The sequence below is a fragment of the Corythoichthys intestinalis genome, chromosome 2, assembly GCF_030265065.1.
Source record: "Corythoichthys intestinalis isolate RoL2023-P3 chromosome 2, ASM3026506v1, whole genome shotgun sequence".
Lineage (NCBI taxonomy): Eukaryota > Metazoa > Chordata > Actinopteri > Syngnathiformes > Syngnathidae > Corythoichthys > Corythoichthys intestinalis.
Genome location: NC_080396.1, coordinates 17,284,945 through 17,301,452, shown reverse-complemented (window position 1 = coordinate 17,301,452; position 16,508 = coordinate 17,284,945). Strand labels below are relative to the sequence as shown.

Genomic DNA, 16,508 nt, shown 5'->3' with positions numbered 1-16,508 from the left:
TATTCTCTGGGTGGAGGTCATATTAAAAAAAAATCCTTAAGGCTGCTGATGCTTTCAATTTGTGCATTAAGTCACAGGTTTCTTAGCTTTCAAGGCCTTTTTCTCCTCTCCTCTCCCTTACTGAAACTGTTGAATAACAAAATAGTTGTGACAGTGGTAATTGTTTTTGGTGGAATTTCCATGAGTTATATAATAATGAGAATAAAGGTTTTATTCACCAAAAAATGCTTTGAGGGATGCAGTCAGTTTATAAAGTTATGCACTACTCTACCGTGCACTTTTGTGAATTAAAACAACAACCCTACTTTGTGTCTTATTTATCAGTCATCGTTGTCAGAAATACAGTATGGGATTTTAAATGGTCATATGGGACAAAATGGTATTGAGGAACCTGACAGTTCCACGTCTGACTCAGAGCCCACACGCATGCCAGCATTGTTTAGTCCCTTTTCACTGAACCTTATAGAGTTTACCTCACTGTCACACGCCATTTGGATTAGTTAGTGTGTCAAACACTGGTACGATACCAAATGTACCATCACTCTATTGATTTTTTTAAGGGGGGGGGGGGGTGGCAAGACAAAAAACAGTAGAATGGAAGCCTCCACACGCCATCATTAGTCTACATATATGGCTTTCTTCTACTTATGGTCAGTGGCGTGCCACATCAAAAAGAAGAAAAATCAGTCTAGCAGCTTCAAGGAGATCAAATGGGAATTCTCTGTGATGCTAGTAGTGAGAATAGTTTGTCTGATCTATTTGCATCAATATATACAGTGGGGCAAATAAGTATTTAGTCAACCACTAATTGTGCAAGTTCTCCCACTTGAAAATATTAGAGAGGCCTGTAATTGTCAACATGGTTAAACCTCAACCATGAGAGACAGAATGTGGAAAAAAAAAACTGAAAATCACATTGTTTGATTTTTAAATAATTTATTTGCGAATCATGGTGGAAATTAAGTATTTGTTCAATACCAAAAGTTCATCTCAATACGTTGTTATGTACCCTTTGTTGGCAATAACGGAGGCCAAACGTTTTCTGTAACTCTTCACAAGCTTTTCACACACTGTTGCTGGTATTTTGGCCCATTCCTCCATGCAGATTTCCTCTAGAGCAGTGATCTCTTGGGGCTGTCGTTGGGCAACATGGACTTTCAACTCCCTTCGCAGATTTTCTATCGGGTTGAGACCTGGAGACTGGCTAGGCCACTCCAGGACCTTGAAATGCTTCTTACGAAGCCACTCCTTTGTTGCCCTGGCTGTGTGTTTGGGATCATTGTCATGCTGAAAGACCCAGCCCTGTCTCTTCTTCAATGCCCTTGCTGATGGAAGGAGATTTTCACTCAAAATCTCTCGATACATGGCCCCATTCATTCTTTCCTTTACACATATCAGTCGTCCTGGTCCCTTTGCAGAAAAACAGCCCCAAAGCATGATGTTTCCAACCCCCATGCTTCACAGTGGGTATGGTGCAATTCAGTTTTCTTTTTCCTCCAAACAAGAGAACCTATGTTTCTACCAAAAAGTTCTATTTTGGTTTCATCTGACCATAACACATTCTCCCAGTCCTCTTCTGGATCATCCGAATGCTCTCTAGCGAACCACAGACGGTCTGGACTTGTACTTTCTTCAGCAGGGGGACACGTCTGGCAGTGCAGGATTTGAGTCCCTGGCGGCGCATTGTGTTACTGATAGTAGCCTTTGTTACTGTGGTCCCAGCTTTCTAGGTCATTCACTAGGCCCCCCCGTGTGGTTCTGGGATTTTTGCTCACTGTTCTTGTTCTCATTTTGAAGCCACGGGGTGAGGAAAGAGTTGAAAGTCCGTGTTTCCCAACGACAGCCCCAAAACATCACTGCTCTAGAGGAGATCTGCATGGAGGAATGGGCCAAAATACCAGCAGCAGTGTGTGAAAAGCTTGTGAAGAGTTACAGAAAACGTTTGGCCTCCGTTATTGCCAACAAAGGGTACATAACAAAGTATTGAGATGAACTTTTGGTATTGACCAAATACTTATTTTCCACCATGATTTGCAAATAAATTCTTTAAAAATCAAACAATGTAATTTTCTGTTTTTTCCCCCCCACATTCTGTCTCTCATGGTTGAGGTTTACCCATGTTGACAATTACAGGCCTCTCTAATATTTTCAAGTGGGAGAACTTGCCCAATTAGTGGTTGACTAAATACTTATTTGCCCCGCTGTATATGTAACATAGAACTACAATGTGTTAAGATGGAATAGAAGCCCTGGTGAACCCATTCACTGCCAATGGAAGCGATAGACGTCCAATTAATTTTGACTAGGAGAGGCTGGCTGCAAATTATTGCTATTATTAATTTTCACCTAGACTAGAATAGAGTCCTTAATTTCAGTGTTGTAGTGTTGTAATTACTAATATGCTAATATATAGTCATTGGGTGGTCAATGTAAAAACAGTTCATTTAAAAAGCAACTCATGTTTGTCTATCACCATCAGTGGCAGCCAATGAGTTAATTTCTGTTAGGATAAGAATAGCCACTGATAGAACTCATTATTCAGTAAAGTGGTTTAAAAGAAATATTTACCGCAAGACCATTTTATGAAGACTAAATTAAGTTATTGGCTCCATTCAGTGGTTGTTGTGAATAAACATCTTGTTTCTTCACATTAATGGACTATTAAATCGCCCAGCTTATTATCAGAAGATTCTAATAGAGCAGTAAACTGTTTATGCAGACAACAATCTAAATTCTATGTGAGTGTGAATGTGAGTATGATTGTCTATGTATGTCAGTCCTGGAAGGCCTCTGAGGTTAAACAGTCTACCCACCAAATTTCTTATTTTCTAACATTTCCCATGAACATGAACATTGAACATGAAGTCAGAGACTGCGACCTTTGTGAATTAGTGACCCTTGTTTATTTGCACAGGTTCAGAAACAATTAGTCTAGTCTGTTGTATGTTTTCTAATTAGTTAGAGAACACAGAGGAAGGCTCTCTGGTTTCAGTTTACCAAGCCAAGCTGTTTAAACCTTCACCCTACAAACAATCCAGTGTTTACAGAAGCAGCATTGTCTCAAGACTCTGGTTTGCAAGAACTGTACTGTATATCAGTCGAACTGAGTTTTAAAATTGATGTTCTTCTCTAAACTTGCAGATGATGTGGTGGGCCAAGAGGAACCAGTAACAGATGCAGCACCAAGTGATCCCGTAGCAGATGACAATAGCGGTATGCGTCTGGATGTGGCACTTGTCAAGTCTCGGCCAATAACAATGATGCGATGTGTCAAGTTGAACCAATTCAGATCAGAATTTTCTTCTGTCGACATTCAACTAATCATGTTTCAGTGCCATTGAACTATCGCCGTCATTGGCAGCCAATGAGTTAACTGAGGCTGTGAATTCTCAATCGGTATCGTTTATTGAATAGCAACCAACCTCTAGCTTAAAGGTACTTCATCTGAATGGTATATAAGAAGTATGAAATGAATGGAAAGAGACATTTTGTTAGCTTAACTCACTTGCTGCCATTGACGGTGATTGACGAACCAGATCTGCTCTAAAAATGAACTATTTTTACATTGACCACACTAACTTTGGCATATAACCGCTTACAACTCGGGGTGTCAAACGATTAAAAATTTTAATCGAGTTAATTACAGCTTAAAAATTAATTAATCGTAATTAATCACAAATAATCGCAATTCAAACCATCTATAAAATATGCCATATTTTTTTGTAAATTATTGTTGGAATGGAAAGATAAGACACAAGATGGATATATACATTCAACATACGGTACATAAGTACTGTCTTTATTATAACAATAAATCAACAAGATGGCATTACCATTATTAACATTTTGTGAAAGCGATCCATGGATAGAAAGACTTGTAGTTCTTAAAAGATAAATGTTAGTACAAGTTATAGAAATTTAATATTTAAAACCCCTCTTCATGTTTTCGTTTTAATAAAATTTGTAAAATTTTCAATCAAAAAATAAACTAGAAGCCCGTCATTGTTGATGTCAACAATTACTTACACAATGCTCATGGGTGCTGAAGCCTATAAAATCAGTCGCACCCAAGCGCCAGCAGAGGGCAGCAAAACTCCGAAAGACACAACAAGTACACCTTTCACTATGCTGTCATTTTAATCTGTTTGAGCGGGGCATTTGTGCGTTAATTGCGTCAAATATTTTAACGGGATTAATTTAAAAAATTAATTACCGCTCGTTAACGCGATAATTTTGACAGCCCTACTTACAACACTAAAACTAAGGAGCCTCATCATCAGTAGTCAATGGCACTTAAACATGATCATTCATTACTAGCCATCCCAGTGCAAATGGATTAGAAATGTGTTGCTTTCAATGACAGTGAATGAGTTAATCATTTTTATCCATGTATCTGTCAGTCACTCCTACTATCATGGACCCAGACGCCCAGCCAGTAACCACCATTGCTCCAGACTCAGGTGTCCCGGCAGAGGATGCACCTGCTGAAAACACACCTCCCTCAGTAATCAGTTCCCCCAGTCCTGACAACCAAGAAGGTGGTGCCTCAGGTACCACAGCTGGCACCAGTGCTTCCGTTGATGTGATTATTGATTCGTCTGATCTTTCCAACATCCTTAAAACAAAGGTGAGCAAATTTCTAAAAAGGTGTGTTGTAAAAGCATAAGCGACGCACACTACGATCGATCTTACTACCTGTCTCCACAGCCCATAGTGGAGTGTGTCGGGAAGGAGGAGATCGAACAGAGCAAAGCTTTCAAGACTGTGGTCACTACAAGTGACTGTGTGAGTACACTACACTCATCTGTTTTACGATGTGCCCTTACGGCAGTGACAATTAGTAGACTCAGCTGATGATTGTTGACGTCTTCTTTAGGGGTGTGACAAAATATCGCAATGGTGATATAGTATCTTGATACTTTGTATCCCAAAAGGTTATCGATATGCTCCTGCAAGAATCGAGATATCATTTTAAAAAGGTGTCAATGTCTAAAAGAGAGAGGAAAAAAAAAAAAGAACCAACAAATTGCTGCCAAAATCTTCCACCATAATAGTGTCTCAATTAACTTTAAGGCTGCCTTGACGGTGCTCGACACCCAATCCATTTAGACATGGAACGTTCGTTCGTTCGTTCGTTCATTCGAAACAACAGCGTTCACAGTCATTCTGTCAGATTTTCAGCGCATTTATAGGTCACTTGCGGTTAATTTTAGGGCATTTCCAGGTCGTTTCCTGTTGAGTTTGAGTCACTGCCTATTCATTTAGGTGATTCCCAGGTCACTTCCTGTTCTGTAATACAAAATGAACAAGAAGTGACCCATAAAATACCCTAAAATTAACAGGAAGTAACTGAAAATCAACAGGTAAATGACCTTAAATGGCCCAAAATGACCTCATTGCCTGGCATTGGCTGCCACTGACGGCCATAGACGTTCAATCTGTTTAAATGGGAGGGTGGCAGCGAATGAACATTCGCTGCCACCCTCCCATTTCAAACGGATTGGATGTCTACTAGTGATAAACTCATTCCAATTCACAGCAGAAGCTTGTTTTTCTGTTTATTAGTTGTTTTTAGAATATCCTAGAATGATTTCCTGACCAATGTATTGATAATAGTTGTATCGCCGTATCGTCAGATCATCGTTATCGTGAGGTTTGTATCGCAACCCGTATCATGAGGTACCAAGAGGTTCCCACTCCTAGTCTTCTTAACCCTTTAAGGTCTGGGCCTATTTTGTCTGATTTTGCATGCCTTTGAAGTTGCCTTTATATTTCAAAGAAAGAATTGTTTACGATGGCCTGGTTTGGTCCCTTTTTTTGTGACACCTTGAACTTCATGTCCAAATTATTGTTTCCTTCACTGATCAATTATAAATCATCATTTTGGGCCCAAAAAGACCAAAAATTCCAAAATCGTTTTGTCAAAATTTTTAATATTGATGTCCAATTGACAACCAAACATGCATAACGAACCGTTTTGAAACTTTGTAATATTTATTCAACATGTTAGGATGAACATTCAACCCAAAAAATTTAGAACAAATAGTCTTATATTTGACAATTCAACATAAACAACAGGTATAGCCAGAGGCGTTTTTTGCCTTTATACATGCTCCAGTCAAAACAGGTTATATACAGCAGACCTAACAGTGAAGAACAGTGAAAAAATATATACCATCTAACACAAAAAGTGTTTAGAGGCCATCTCTTTATGAGTTTAGGTATTGCGGCCCATCGCCTGATGAAAACTATGTACACACAATCAAGCTTCTTGAACACACATTTATATACACAAATTGAGAAGATTGATGTGGGAAAAAAATATATATATAACATTGGGGGAAAAAAAGCATTTTCAAAAATATTTACAATAAACAAGTTAAATTTTTTTCAGTCATGCCACTCCGAAAAGCAGTTTCGTCCTGGAATTAGACACGGCTACATCACACAGCTCACACTTCCATGGGGTGTCGGTCCTCTTTCCACCCTTCCATTTTCATTTCACTTTACTTTCATTGTCACTATAAATGTACATGAAAATAAGTCAGTATTTATGAAAATAATAAAGTATAAAATAAAAATATATACAGCAATAAATAATAATGGAAATCTATATGTATGACAATAGAAAGAATACCATAGCTGAATATGTGCTACATCCCTAATCTTCATATAGAAAGAAGAACACCACAAATTATAAATTCCTGCCTGGGATACCCACAGTGCACGTACGACTTTGATCTGATATGCACATTTTATTATTATATACACAAACACACACTTATATTGCATCAAAATTAACTTTGTCTTGCAATATCAAAAGAAACTTTCAAAAGAAACGTTTTCAGCATGAAAAAAAAGAGTGAGTTGGTTTACCTCTGCTCGTCGATGGCGTCACCCACGCGTTCAAATCCGTCACTATCTTCACTCGAGGACTCTTCCGAAGAAGACGATGATGACGAATTTGGACCATCCTCTTCCTCAAGTTGATCAGAAGCACAATTGCTTGCGCTAAATTTAGTTGTCCGTTCATTGTCAAAGTCACACAAAGTCGCTGCTCGATCCAGCAGTATCCAACTGGCCGTCGCTCGCCACCTCGCTGCTTCAGAACACTCCTCCCTCTCGTTCGGTTGAACCTCGCACCGCAGTTATATTTATAAAATAAAAAAAAACGCATTTTGTGCTTCCACTGTGACTTCGAAAGGGTTCGTTTGATTTGTGTTTTTTTCATGGAGCTTCCGTTTTGAAAAAGGACTAGAAATGATGGAAATATAGACATAAACAAATGATCCATGCAGCGTTTTAACGTTTTTTTGAGAGGACAATAAAACTATAAAACTTAAATGACAATATCTCACGTTCTAGTTGGCCGATTGACTTCAAATAATAACGAGAGTAAACCGCAACTTCCGCACTTTACAACGAGACCAACCAACGGCATGTGGGTGACGTAATTAAAACGTGAGGGCGCTTCAAAGACGACGTGCGCTGAGGACGCGCCGGCGCGTCCTTCGACTCTCAAGGGTTAATAGTCAAACATAAAATTTTGTTCTTATGTGCCGTCAAAACTGAAATGATTCATACCGTAGATATATGAATAATAAGGGCTGCCCAGTCAGTCTCGAATATCCTTCAGTGTTGCTGAATTACATAGGCAAATTAGGTCCACAGATGTGAAAGACTCATGATAGAAAACACATGAATACAGGTGTTGCTGCAGATGGTGGTATAAATAGTTATTAAGGGATGATCCCCGCCCCCAACATACACACACGGCCAATTTCATGACAAAACGATACAATATGTCACGTGGGGGATGCATGGAGGACCCAAACCCAGGGAAACAAAGGCAGGGAGGCGAGGCAGGGTGACGGTGAACTCAAAATAATGACTAATAATAACACAAAGTACAAAAAAAAAAAAGGCATCAAAAACTTAAACAGAGGATGAACACGGCGAAATAGACATGAACAGATCTTGGGATAGCCAATGACCGAGCAAGAACAGACAGCACATGGGGAACTTAAATACAGACATGGGGTAAAGAGACAATGAGACACAGGTGGTTGATACAAGAGGTAGCGGATTGGTCAAGACACAAGGAGCAGGTCACAGCAGATGAACTCAATGGATAATCACATGACAAGATACATTAGGGCACAAACCTAACCCAACTAAACTCTGGGGTCAGCAACCCGCGGCTCTAGTGCTGCATGCAGCTCTATAGCGCTGCCCTAGTGGCTGGAGCTTTTTCAAAAATGTTTGAAAATGGAAAAAGATGGGGGTGGGAAATATATTTTTTTAGTTTAAAGTGATTTCTATAGGGTTAAAAACATTAAAAACAAACATTCTTCTAATTCTTTAATATTGTAATGAAATTAAACTTCCAGCGGCATCATACATCAGAGTAGTCACGTGGTTCGTCATTCTCTAAAGTGCGCACTTCATGGAAAATAAACATTTCATCATGAAGGCTCATTATGTATTTGTAGACAACTTAGTCATTTTGATTATCAACAAATGTAAATATAAGACAAAGATAACCCATAAAAACATAAAGTGCACTTTTTAAATTATCTTTAACTCATAGTTTCTATTGAAAGTGATAGGCAAACCAAATATATTCTAAAAATGAACAGTTTTACATTGATCACACAGTAACCTTGGCATATTACCACTTACAACACTGTAGCTAATGAAACAGATCAGTATCTCATAAATTAACTCATTGCCTGCTACCGACGGTGATAGACGTCCAGTCCATTTTGACTCCCAGTCAAATTGGATTGGACATCCATCATTCAATTCCAGCCAATTCCGATTAAAATGGATTTGAGGTCTATCACGGCAAAAAAGTACATATGTTAAGGAGGCCAATACTTTTTCTCAGCACTGTATCAATGGAAGAAACATTTCGTTTCCGTTTGTTCATTTTAATAGTTGGAAGAGACCTTCCATTCCTTTTCGTCTCTGAAAGCGACACTTATAAAACCAAATCCTTTGTAAAGCGTCACTCAGAAATTCCTCAGGCATTGTAAATCACCGGCCTTTTGCTAGCAGATGAAAAAGCACTAATATTTCCTCGTGGTCTGGTATCCATAAAGCAAAAAGGAGAAATGCAGAGACATGGCCCTTTTTAGCTTTTAACCTTTGCCAAGGTACTTTAAACTTGAAGGGATCCTCTAATTTTGAGACAAGTAATTCTTAAAACATAAATGTTAGTATGAGTTATAATAATTTGATATTAAAACCCCTCTTAATGTTTTTGTTTTAATAAACTTTGTAAAATTATTTTAAGTGATAGGTCGCCATTCTTGTTACGTCGCAGTGCGTGACGTCACTGGCCCCGAATGCCGAAATTCCAGCTTGTCACTCGTTAGCTTTCCTAACATGTCGTCAGTTCTACCCTTCCTATTTGAACCAGATCTTAAAAGTGAAGAGCAGGACAGCACTGTCGGTCGTTCACAAGACGAGCTTCAGGGAAAAATGCGTGCAGCAAATACCTGATAAGACAAAAGTTGGGCAAAAAGGGTGATGCGAAAGAGTTCTGTTGGGAACTCTGGTTGGGAGTGAGAGTGCATGCTGTTGGGATTCGGGAACTCCGGTTTTATTAGCAGATATTCAAGGTAAGCATATTGCATTTTCAAACGTTTTCCCAATATAATTATGTAGATTGTTAGCATCCAGAGCTGTCGTGTGCTTTACATACAGTACAGGCCAAAGAGCACACCTTGTGTAATCCAGGTCTTGTACATTGTAACGCGTGGTAGCTAGGATACGTGTATAAAAGTACCAGAAAGGGGAGAAGCTTCCACTTATGCACATTTATTCACAAAAAATAATATTTCCACCTTGACCACTCTTCACTCGGGAGCTCAGCAGTACGCAAACACGCATTCCCTGACGAACTCCAACATTGTTGTAAGGTCCACGTCAGAGTCACTGTCGTCACTGTAGCGTGCTATAGCGCTTTAATTATTTAGTATGATTTGGGGAAAACTCCCACGAAGAATAGTCAACAAAAAAGATAGCAATACTAATCCAAGTCCGCGTTTTTGACTCACTCGAAGATCCAGGAATTAGACCGATCCCATGGCAATATCGCAGCCGCGATTAGCCCTCGATTCCACAAAATAGACTGATCCGAAAAGCTGCTGTGGGACCGACGAATAAAAATAAATGGACAGATCCAAAACCATTATTGCAGACGCGATGGGACCCTTACTTGACTGAGGATCCAGGAAAAATGTTCGGGCACCAGTTGTAACGCGTGGTGGGTAGGATACATGCATACAGGGACCAAAAAGGGGGTGAAGCTTCCACTTATGCACATTTATTCACTAAAAATAATAATTCCACCTTGACCACTCACTTCACTCCCCTTTTTTCCAGTTGACTGGAAATTGCATCCAAAAGCAGCAAATCGTGGCATTTTACTTTGTGAGTTTAGGCAGCAATAAGCAATTGTTGAACACGCTACACATTTGGAAAGATACCAATTACGTCATCACTGCGAGCCCGCAAACCATGGCGCCAACTAACGGTCCAAATATGGACTAAATATTGCCATTGATTTAACATTTTATGTGTTTCTAACAACATATTTTAGTACAAGAGAACAATTGTGGTTTATTAGAGCCTACATGTATTTAAATCAGAGGATCCCTTTATGTTCAACACAACAGACAGCACCTCTGTTAAAAATAAATAAAAATAAAAATATGCCAATCGCACATTTTTAGACCTCTGATAATGTAGAAAATAATGTTTAAATTAAAAAAAAAAAAATGACACCGCTTACAAGCACAGTCATCAGTCAGGACTCAGGTCACGCACATACAGCACATAAACCCTGATAGACTCCATTAGGAAAAATGTAGCGAAGAAAACAAGCACACACTCTTTATAGTTCTGTAACTCTTCAAACTGTCGCTGTCTCCCCTTTCGCCATCTGAGACTCAGAAGAAGGTGGCTTCACTTCCTGCGTCCATTAAAGCTTGTTTCTCCAAGAGCCGCACATACTATAAGTGGGGAGCCAATGCGTGACAAGTACTTGGGACCATCTGAAATACTTGCATTTGATTGGCTAAAACAGTAATACTGTCATTTTTTGCACTATAAAGCGCACCTGACTATAAGCTGGCAACCATCCAAATTTGGCACGAAAACGGCTTTTGTTCATAGATAAGCCGCAGCTGTCCTCACGGTATTATGGGATACTTACACCAAAAGATATTAAACTTCAACACTTTATTTGACAGCGGCATCATGCAATTGTCATAAGACCAAATGAACCACCATGAAGCTTTGATCCAATTGACTGCAAAGCTTTATTGCTTCAAGAAGCTTCATTTGGCCATCACTGCTCCCTTGGGGGAAACAGTCAACCTTTGCTGCCACCTGCTGTCAACACTGTTGTTGTCCAACATGCGTCCTAGCATGCATTGCAACGCTACAGATGTAAATAACAATCAAAATTCATGTTCTGTGCTAATTATTTCTTCAGTTACTGTTCCAGTTGTTTCATTTATTGCTAATTATGGCATTTAGTAACATTATATTTGACAGTGGCGTCATAACACTGTCATTAGACAATCATAATTATGACATGACGCTGTCCTGAGTATTAATGAATGCTTATAACATATGTCATTTAGTGTTATCAGGCAAATGATCTCCTTTTTGAATGGATGTAAAAGATCCAAGCTTGACATAAATGCAGTTAGTGACATAATTTGCCGGATTACACTTAATGACATAAGCATTCAGTAAAGCCCAGTATAGTGTCATGTCATAATTATGACGGTCTTATGATAGTCTTATGTCGCCACTGTCAAGTAAATTGTTACCTACTAACCCAAATAAATCAACAAAAAGGCCACACTAGTCTACAGTATAAGCTGCAGGATTCAAAATGAAGGAAAAAGGTAGCAGCTTATTGTCCGAAAATTACATGTACAGTAATCAAAAATGTCTGACAACAGGTACTGTATGTCGCCTGAAAAAAAAAATATTGGCCTTTCTTTAAATCAGTATCTACTATCGGAAATACCGTATTAGCCTGAATATAAGACGGTATTTTTTGCTAGATTTTTTTCACTAGATTCTCACGGCTTGGATGCACATGATGGTGTTTTCCAACACTTCAAATGAAGTGTTTTTGTCTAACAGTCCATTTAGTCACCAGTAAATGAGATAGGAATGCCATGTGATGTTAAATCCTGTGGTGACTCTGATAAGTGGTTGATTCTAAGAATTAGTTCAATGTCCTAGGGGGCTGGAAATCCAATCCAATCTTGACATTTTTATCTGGATTTTGTATGAAAGAAAAATCCCAATTTAAAACTTGTCAAGTCATGTAAGGATAATGTTGACCAACATTTTTGACGAGAGTAATTATTCCGGCTCATATGATGTTTTGAGTCATAGAACACCGCACAGAGTTCTCTGGAATGAATGGCAGTTCTCTAATGCCATATGTCGGTCCAGCTGCATAGACTTGAACTCTTGACCCCTACTTGTTTTTTTACCGTAACATTTACAAGGACCATCTGAAGAAGTCGTCTGCTACATTCAATTTAAGACTAAACGTTAGCTGCCAAAAAATGTTTTGTACATGTAGCATGCAATATAACGAGCGGAAAAATGACTTTATTACAGCAATGATGCTCTAAACCTGTTGAATCATAATTTATGTCCATAATGCATTACATCAGTGACCAGTGAAAACCTGTTGAACTGAAAATTCCTCATCAGTCGCGAGTCCAGCCAGTGCATGAGACGTGATGCACCACATGTGACACAGACAGATGGAGAAGAGAATGGCTTCCATGGGAGTGATTGTGTATCACAAAGTCAGCCCGCCTAAGTTTTTCTCCTCCCCGCCTCAAAAAATCTGGATTGTGCAGCTGCAGGCCAATTTACTGTTATTCAGGGTTTGCTCACAAGCATCTCCTGGGAACAAAGAAAGACGCCTGGATCATATTATAGAAAATGAAGAGTGATCCCAAGTCAAAAAGTTGTCTTTGTGCGATGAGGTGATATCATCATTCAGTATTAGGCGGAGGAAATTCAGAAAGTATTCCATACAGCTGCGGTCTGCTTCTATGACGCACAAAAAGCCTTCGTGCGCTTAGAACATTCCGGAAATCGCATTTGTCTTTTGGCTGAAAAACCCCACCCTAGGCAGCAACTCAAACATTTTAAAGATATTATTTGGGTGAATCAAGGAGTGAATTAAGAAAATGTGAAATAATGGATTAAAAATCTCAGATGAGCGAATAGAGTGGTAACTCTACATACGAAGTTGATTCGTTCCAGGACCTTGTTTGTGAGTCACAATACTCATATGTCGAGTAAGATTTTCACATTTGAATACATTATAATTCCATTAATTCATTTCACAGCCCAAAACCTAGACTAAATCCTTAATAAATACTCCTGGTATCATTACAAATGGCAATCACACATAGCAAAACAAATACCGCGTGGCTGATGTTGCAGTGAGATCGGTGCGGTAGAGATAGTACTTTCTCTTTTAACGTTCTGTTCAAGGGCGTCGGTTTGGTCTCAATATTGCTAGGGACAGCAAAACCTGCTTGAACATTTTTTTTTTGCTGGGGACGGGACATTCATAAAACCAAACAGATTGGGTGAACGGGGGTCAGGGCTACAGTTCTCACGAATATGAACCTAAATATTTGATAGGCTTAACGATCAATGCAAAATAAATCTGTATTGACTTACAGTGTATCACAAAAGTAAGTACGCTCCTCGCATTTCTGCAGATAGTTAAGTATATCTTTTCATGGGACAACACTGACAAAATGACACTTTGACACAATAAAAAAGTAGTCTGTGTGCAGCTTATATAATAGAGTTAATTTATTTTCCCCTCAAAATATAGCCATGAATATCTAAACTAAAGATGTCCCGATCGATTGGCATCCCGATCGATCGGATCCGATCACGTCATTTTCAAAGTATCGGAATCGGCAAAAAAATATCGGACATGCCTTTTTTTAATATATATATATATATTTTTTAGGGCTGTCAAACGATTAAAATTTTTAATCGAGTTAATTACAGCTTAAAAATTAATTAATCGTAATTAATCGTAATTAATCGCAATTCAAACCATCTATAAAATATGCCATATTTTTCTGTAAATTATTGTTGGAATGGAAAGATAAGACACAAGATGGATATATACATTCAACATGCGGTACATAAGGACTGTATTTGTTTATTATAACAATAAATCAACAAGATGGCATCAACATTATTAACATTCTGTTAAAGCGATCCATGGGTAGACTTGTAGTTCTTAAAAGATAAATGTTAGTACAAGTTATAGAAATTATATATTGAAACCCCTCTTAATGTTTTTGTTTTAATAAAAGTTGTAAAATTTTCAATCAAAAAATAAACTAGTAGCCCGCCATTGTTGATGTCAATAATTACTTACACAATGCTCATGGGTACTGAAGCCTATAAAATCAGTCACACCCAAGTGCCAGCAGAGGGCAGCAAAACTCCATAAAACACAATTAACAAGTGGGCATTTAACTATACTGTCATTTAAATCTGTCCGAGCAGGGCATATGCGTTACTTGCGTCAAATATTTTAACGTGATTAATTAAAAAGATTAATTACCGCCCGATAACGCGATAATTTTGACAGCCCTAATATTTTTTTAATTAAATCATTTTCCAATTGTATTTAATGTTACAGACAAAATGTCTTACACTCATGTCTTTAGTTTTGGCTTAAGGTAGGGCTATCAAATTTATCGCGTTAATGGCAGTAATTTTTTTTTTTTTAATTAATTAATCACGTTAAAATATTTAATGCAATTAACGCATGCACTGCACGACTCACTCACGCATTGTCGCGTTCAATCTAATGGCGCCGTTTTACTTATATATAGAGCTAAAAGGCAGCGTAAAATGAGTAGAGTGAATTTTGGCAGTCTTTGGAACCTTTTTTTAGTTGGCTAAAGCCTTAAAATCCCTCTCTCAACAATTAGAAATATCGTGGGAAGCAATGTGGGGAAGAAAGGTAGTTGATCTTTTTCTTAACACCCTATGTTGTTTCCCAACGCAAAGAAGATATGTCAATTGGTGCCGCTATGCACAGTCATGGCTCCACTTCCCATCATGCATTTGGGCAGAACAGTTAAATGGCTACAGTATCATTTACTGAAAGCTCAACAAATACACTGGCAATATTTAGTAACAATATACAAAGTCACATTAATCCTTTAAGAATTACAAGTCTTTCTATCCGTGTATCCTTCGCACAGAAAGAATGTTATAATTGTAAATGCCATCTTGAGGATTTATTGTCATCATAAACAAATACAGTACTTATGTACTGTATGTTGAATGTATATGTTCGTCCGAGTTTTATTCGTTTTTTTCTTAATGCATTGCCAAAATGTATATGATCGGGAAAAATTATCGGGAATTATTGGAATTGAATCGGGAGCAAAAGAAAAGCAATCAGATCGGGAAATATCGGGATCGGCAGATACTCAAACTAAAACGATCGGGATCGGATCGGGAGCAAAAAAAAAAACATGATCGGAACAACCCTAATCTAAACCCCTGGCAACAAAAGTGAGTACACCCCTTAGAAATTAACATCCCTAAATGTCCAAATTGAGTACTGCTTGTCATTTTCCCTCCAAAATGTCATGTGACTCGTTATAGGAGTGCTGTCAGCATTGCTGCAGAGATTGAAGAGGTGTGGGGGGGTGTCATTCCCACCACCATGCTTGACTGTAGGCATGACACATTTATCTTTGTACTCCTTACCTGGTCGCCGCCACATATGCTTAACACTATCGGAACCAAACAAATTAATCTTCGTCTCATCAGACCATAGGACATTGTTCCAGTAATCCATTTGCTTTGTTGACATGTCTTCAGCAAACTGTTTGCGGGCTTTCTTGTGTACTGTCTTTAGAAGAGCGTTCCTCATGGGGTGACAGCCATGCACACCAATTTTATGTAGAGTACGGCGTATGATCTAAGCACTAACAGGCTGACCCCCCACCTCTTCAATCTCTGCAGCAATGCTGACAGCACTCCTGTAACGAGTCACATGACATTTTGGAGGGAAAATGACAAGCAGTACTCAATTTGTACATTTAGGGATGTACGTGGTTCCCTTGCTGTGTACTCACTTTTGTTACCAAAGGTTTGTTTTATATTAATGGATATATTTTTAGTTATTTTGATGGGAAAATAAATTAACTCTGTTATATAAGCTGCACACAGACTACTTTTCATTGTGTCAAAGTGTCATTTTGTCAGTGTTGTCTCATGAAAAGATATACTTAAATATCTGCAGAAATGCGAGGGTTGTACTCACTTTGTGATACACTGTATACTAACTTTCATGTGCATGATACACCATTCGACTCTAACCTTTGTTATCAAAAACTACAAAGGAAACATTTTGAAAACCTTTCAGAATAAATGTCTGGATTTTATTAGCAAAT

At 38.4% G+C, this 16,508-nt stretch overlaps 1 protein-coding gene across 1 annotated transcript in view; it reads left to right on the top strand.

Moving 5' to 3' along the window:
• The window catches only part of cd34 (CD34 molecule), a 48,961-nt gene that overhangs the window by 19,450 nt on the left and 13,003 nt on the right, over positions 1-16,508 (top strand). Inside the window, exons 3-5 of the mRNA XM_057830449.1 lie at positions 3,142-3,213; positions 4,401-4,627; positions 4,708-4,785. Of these exons, the coding sequence (XP_057686432.1) occupies positions 3,142-3,213; positions 4,401-4,627; positions 4,708-4,785 (377 nt within the window). The remainder of the gene's footprint in view (positions 1-3,141; positions 3,214-4,400; positions 4,628-4,707; positions 4,786-16,508) is intronic.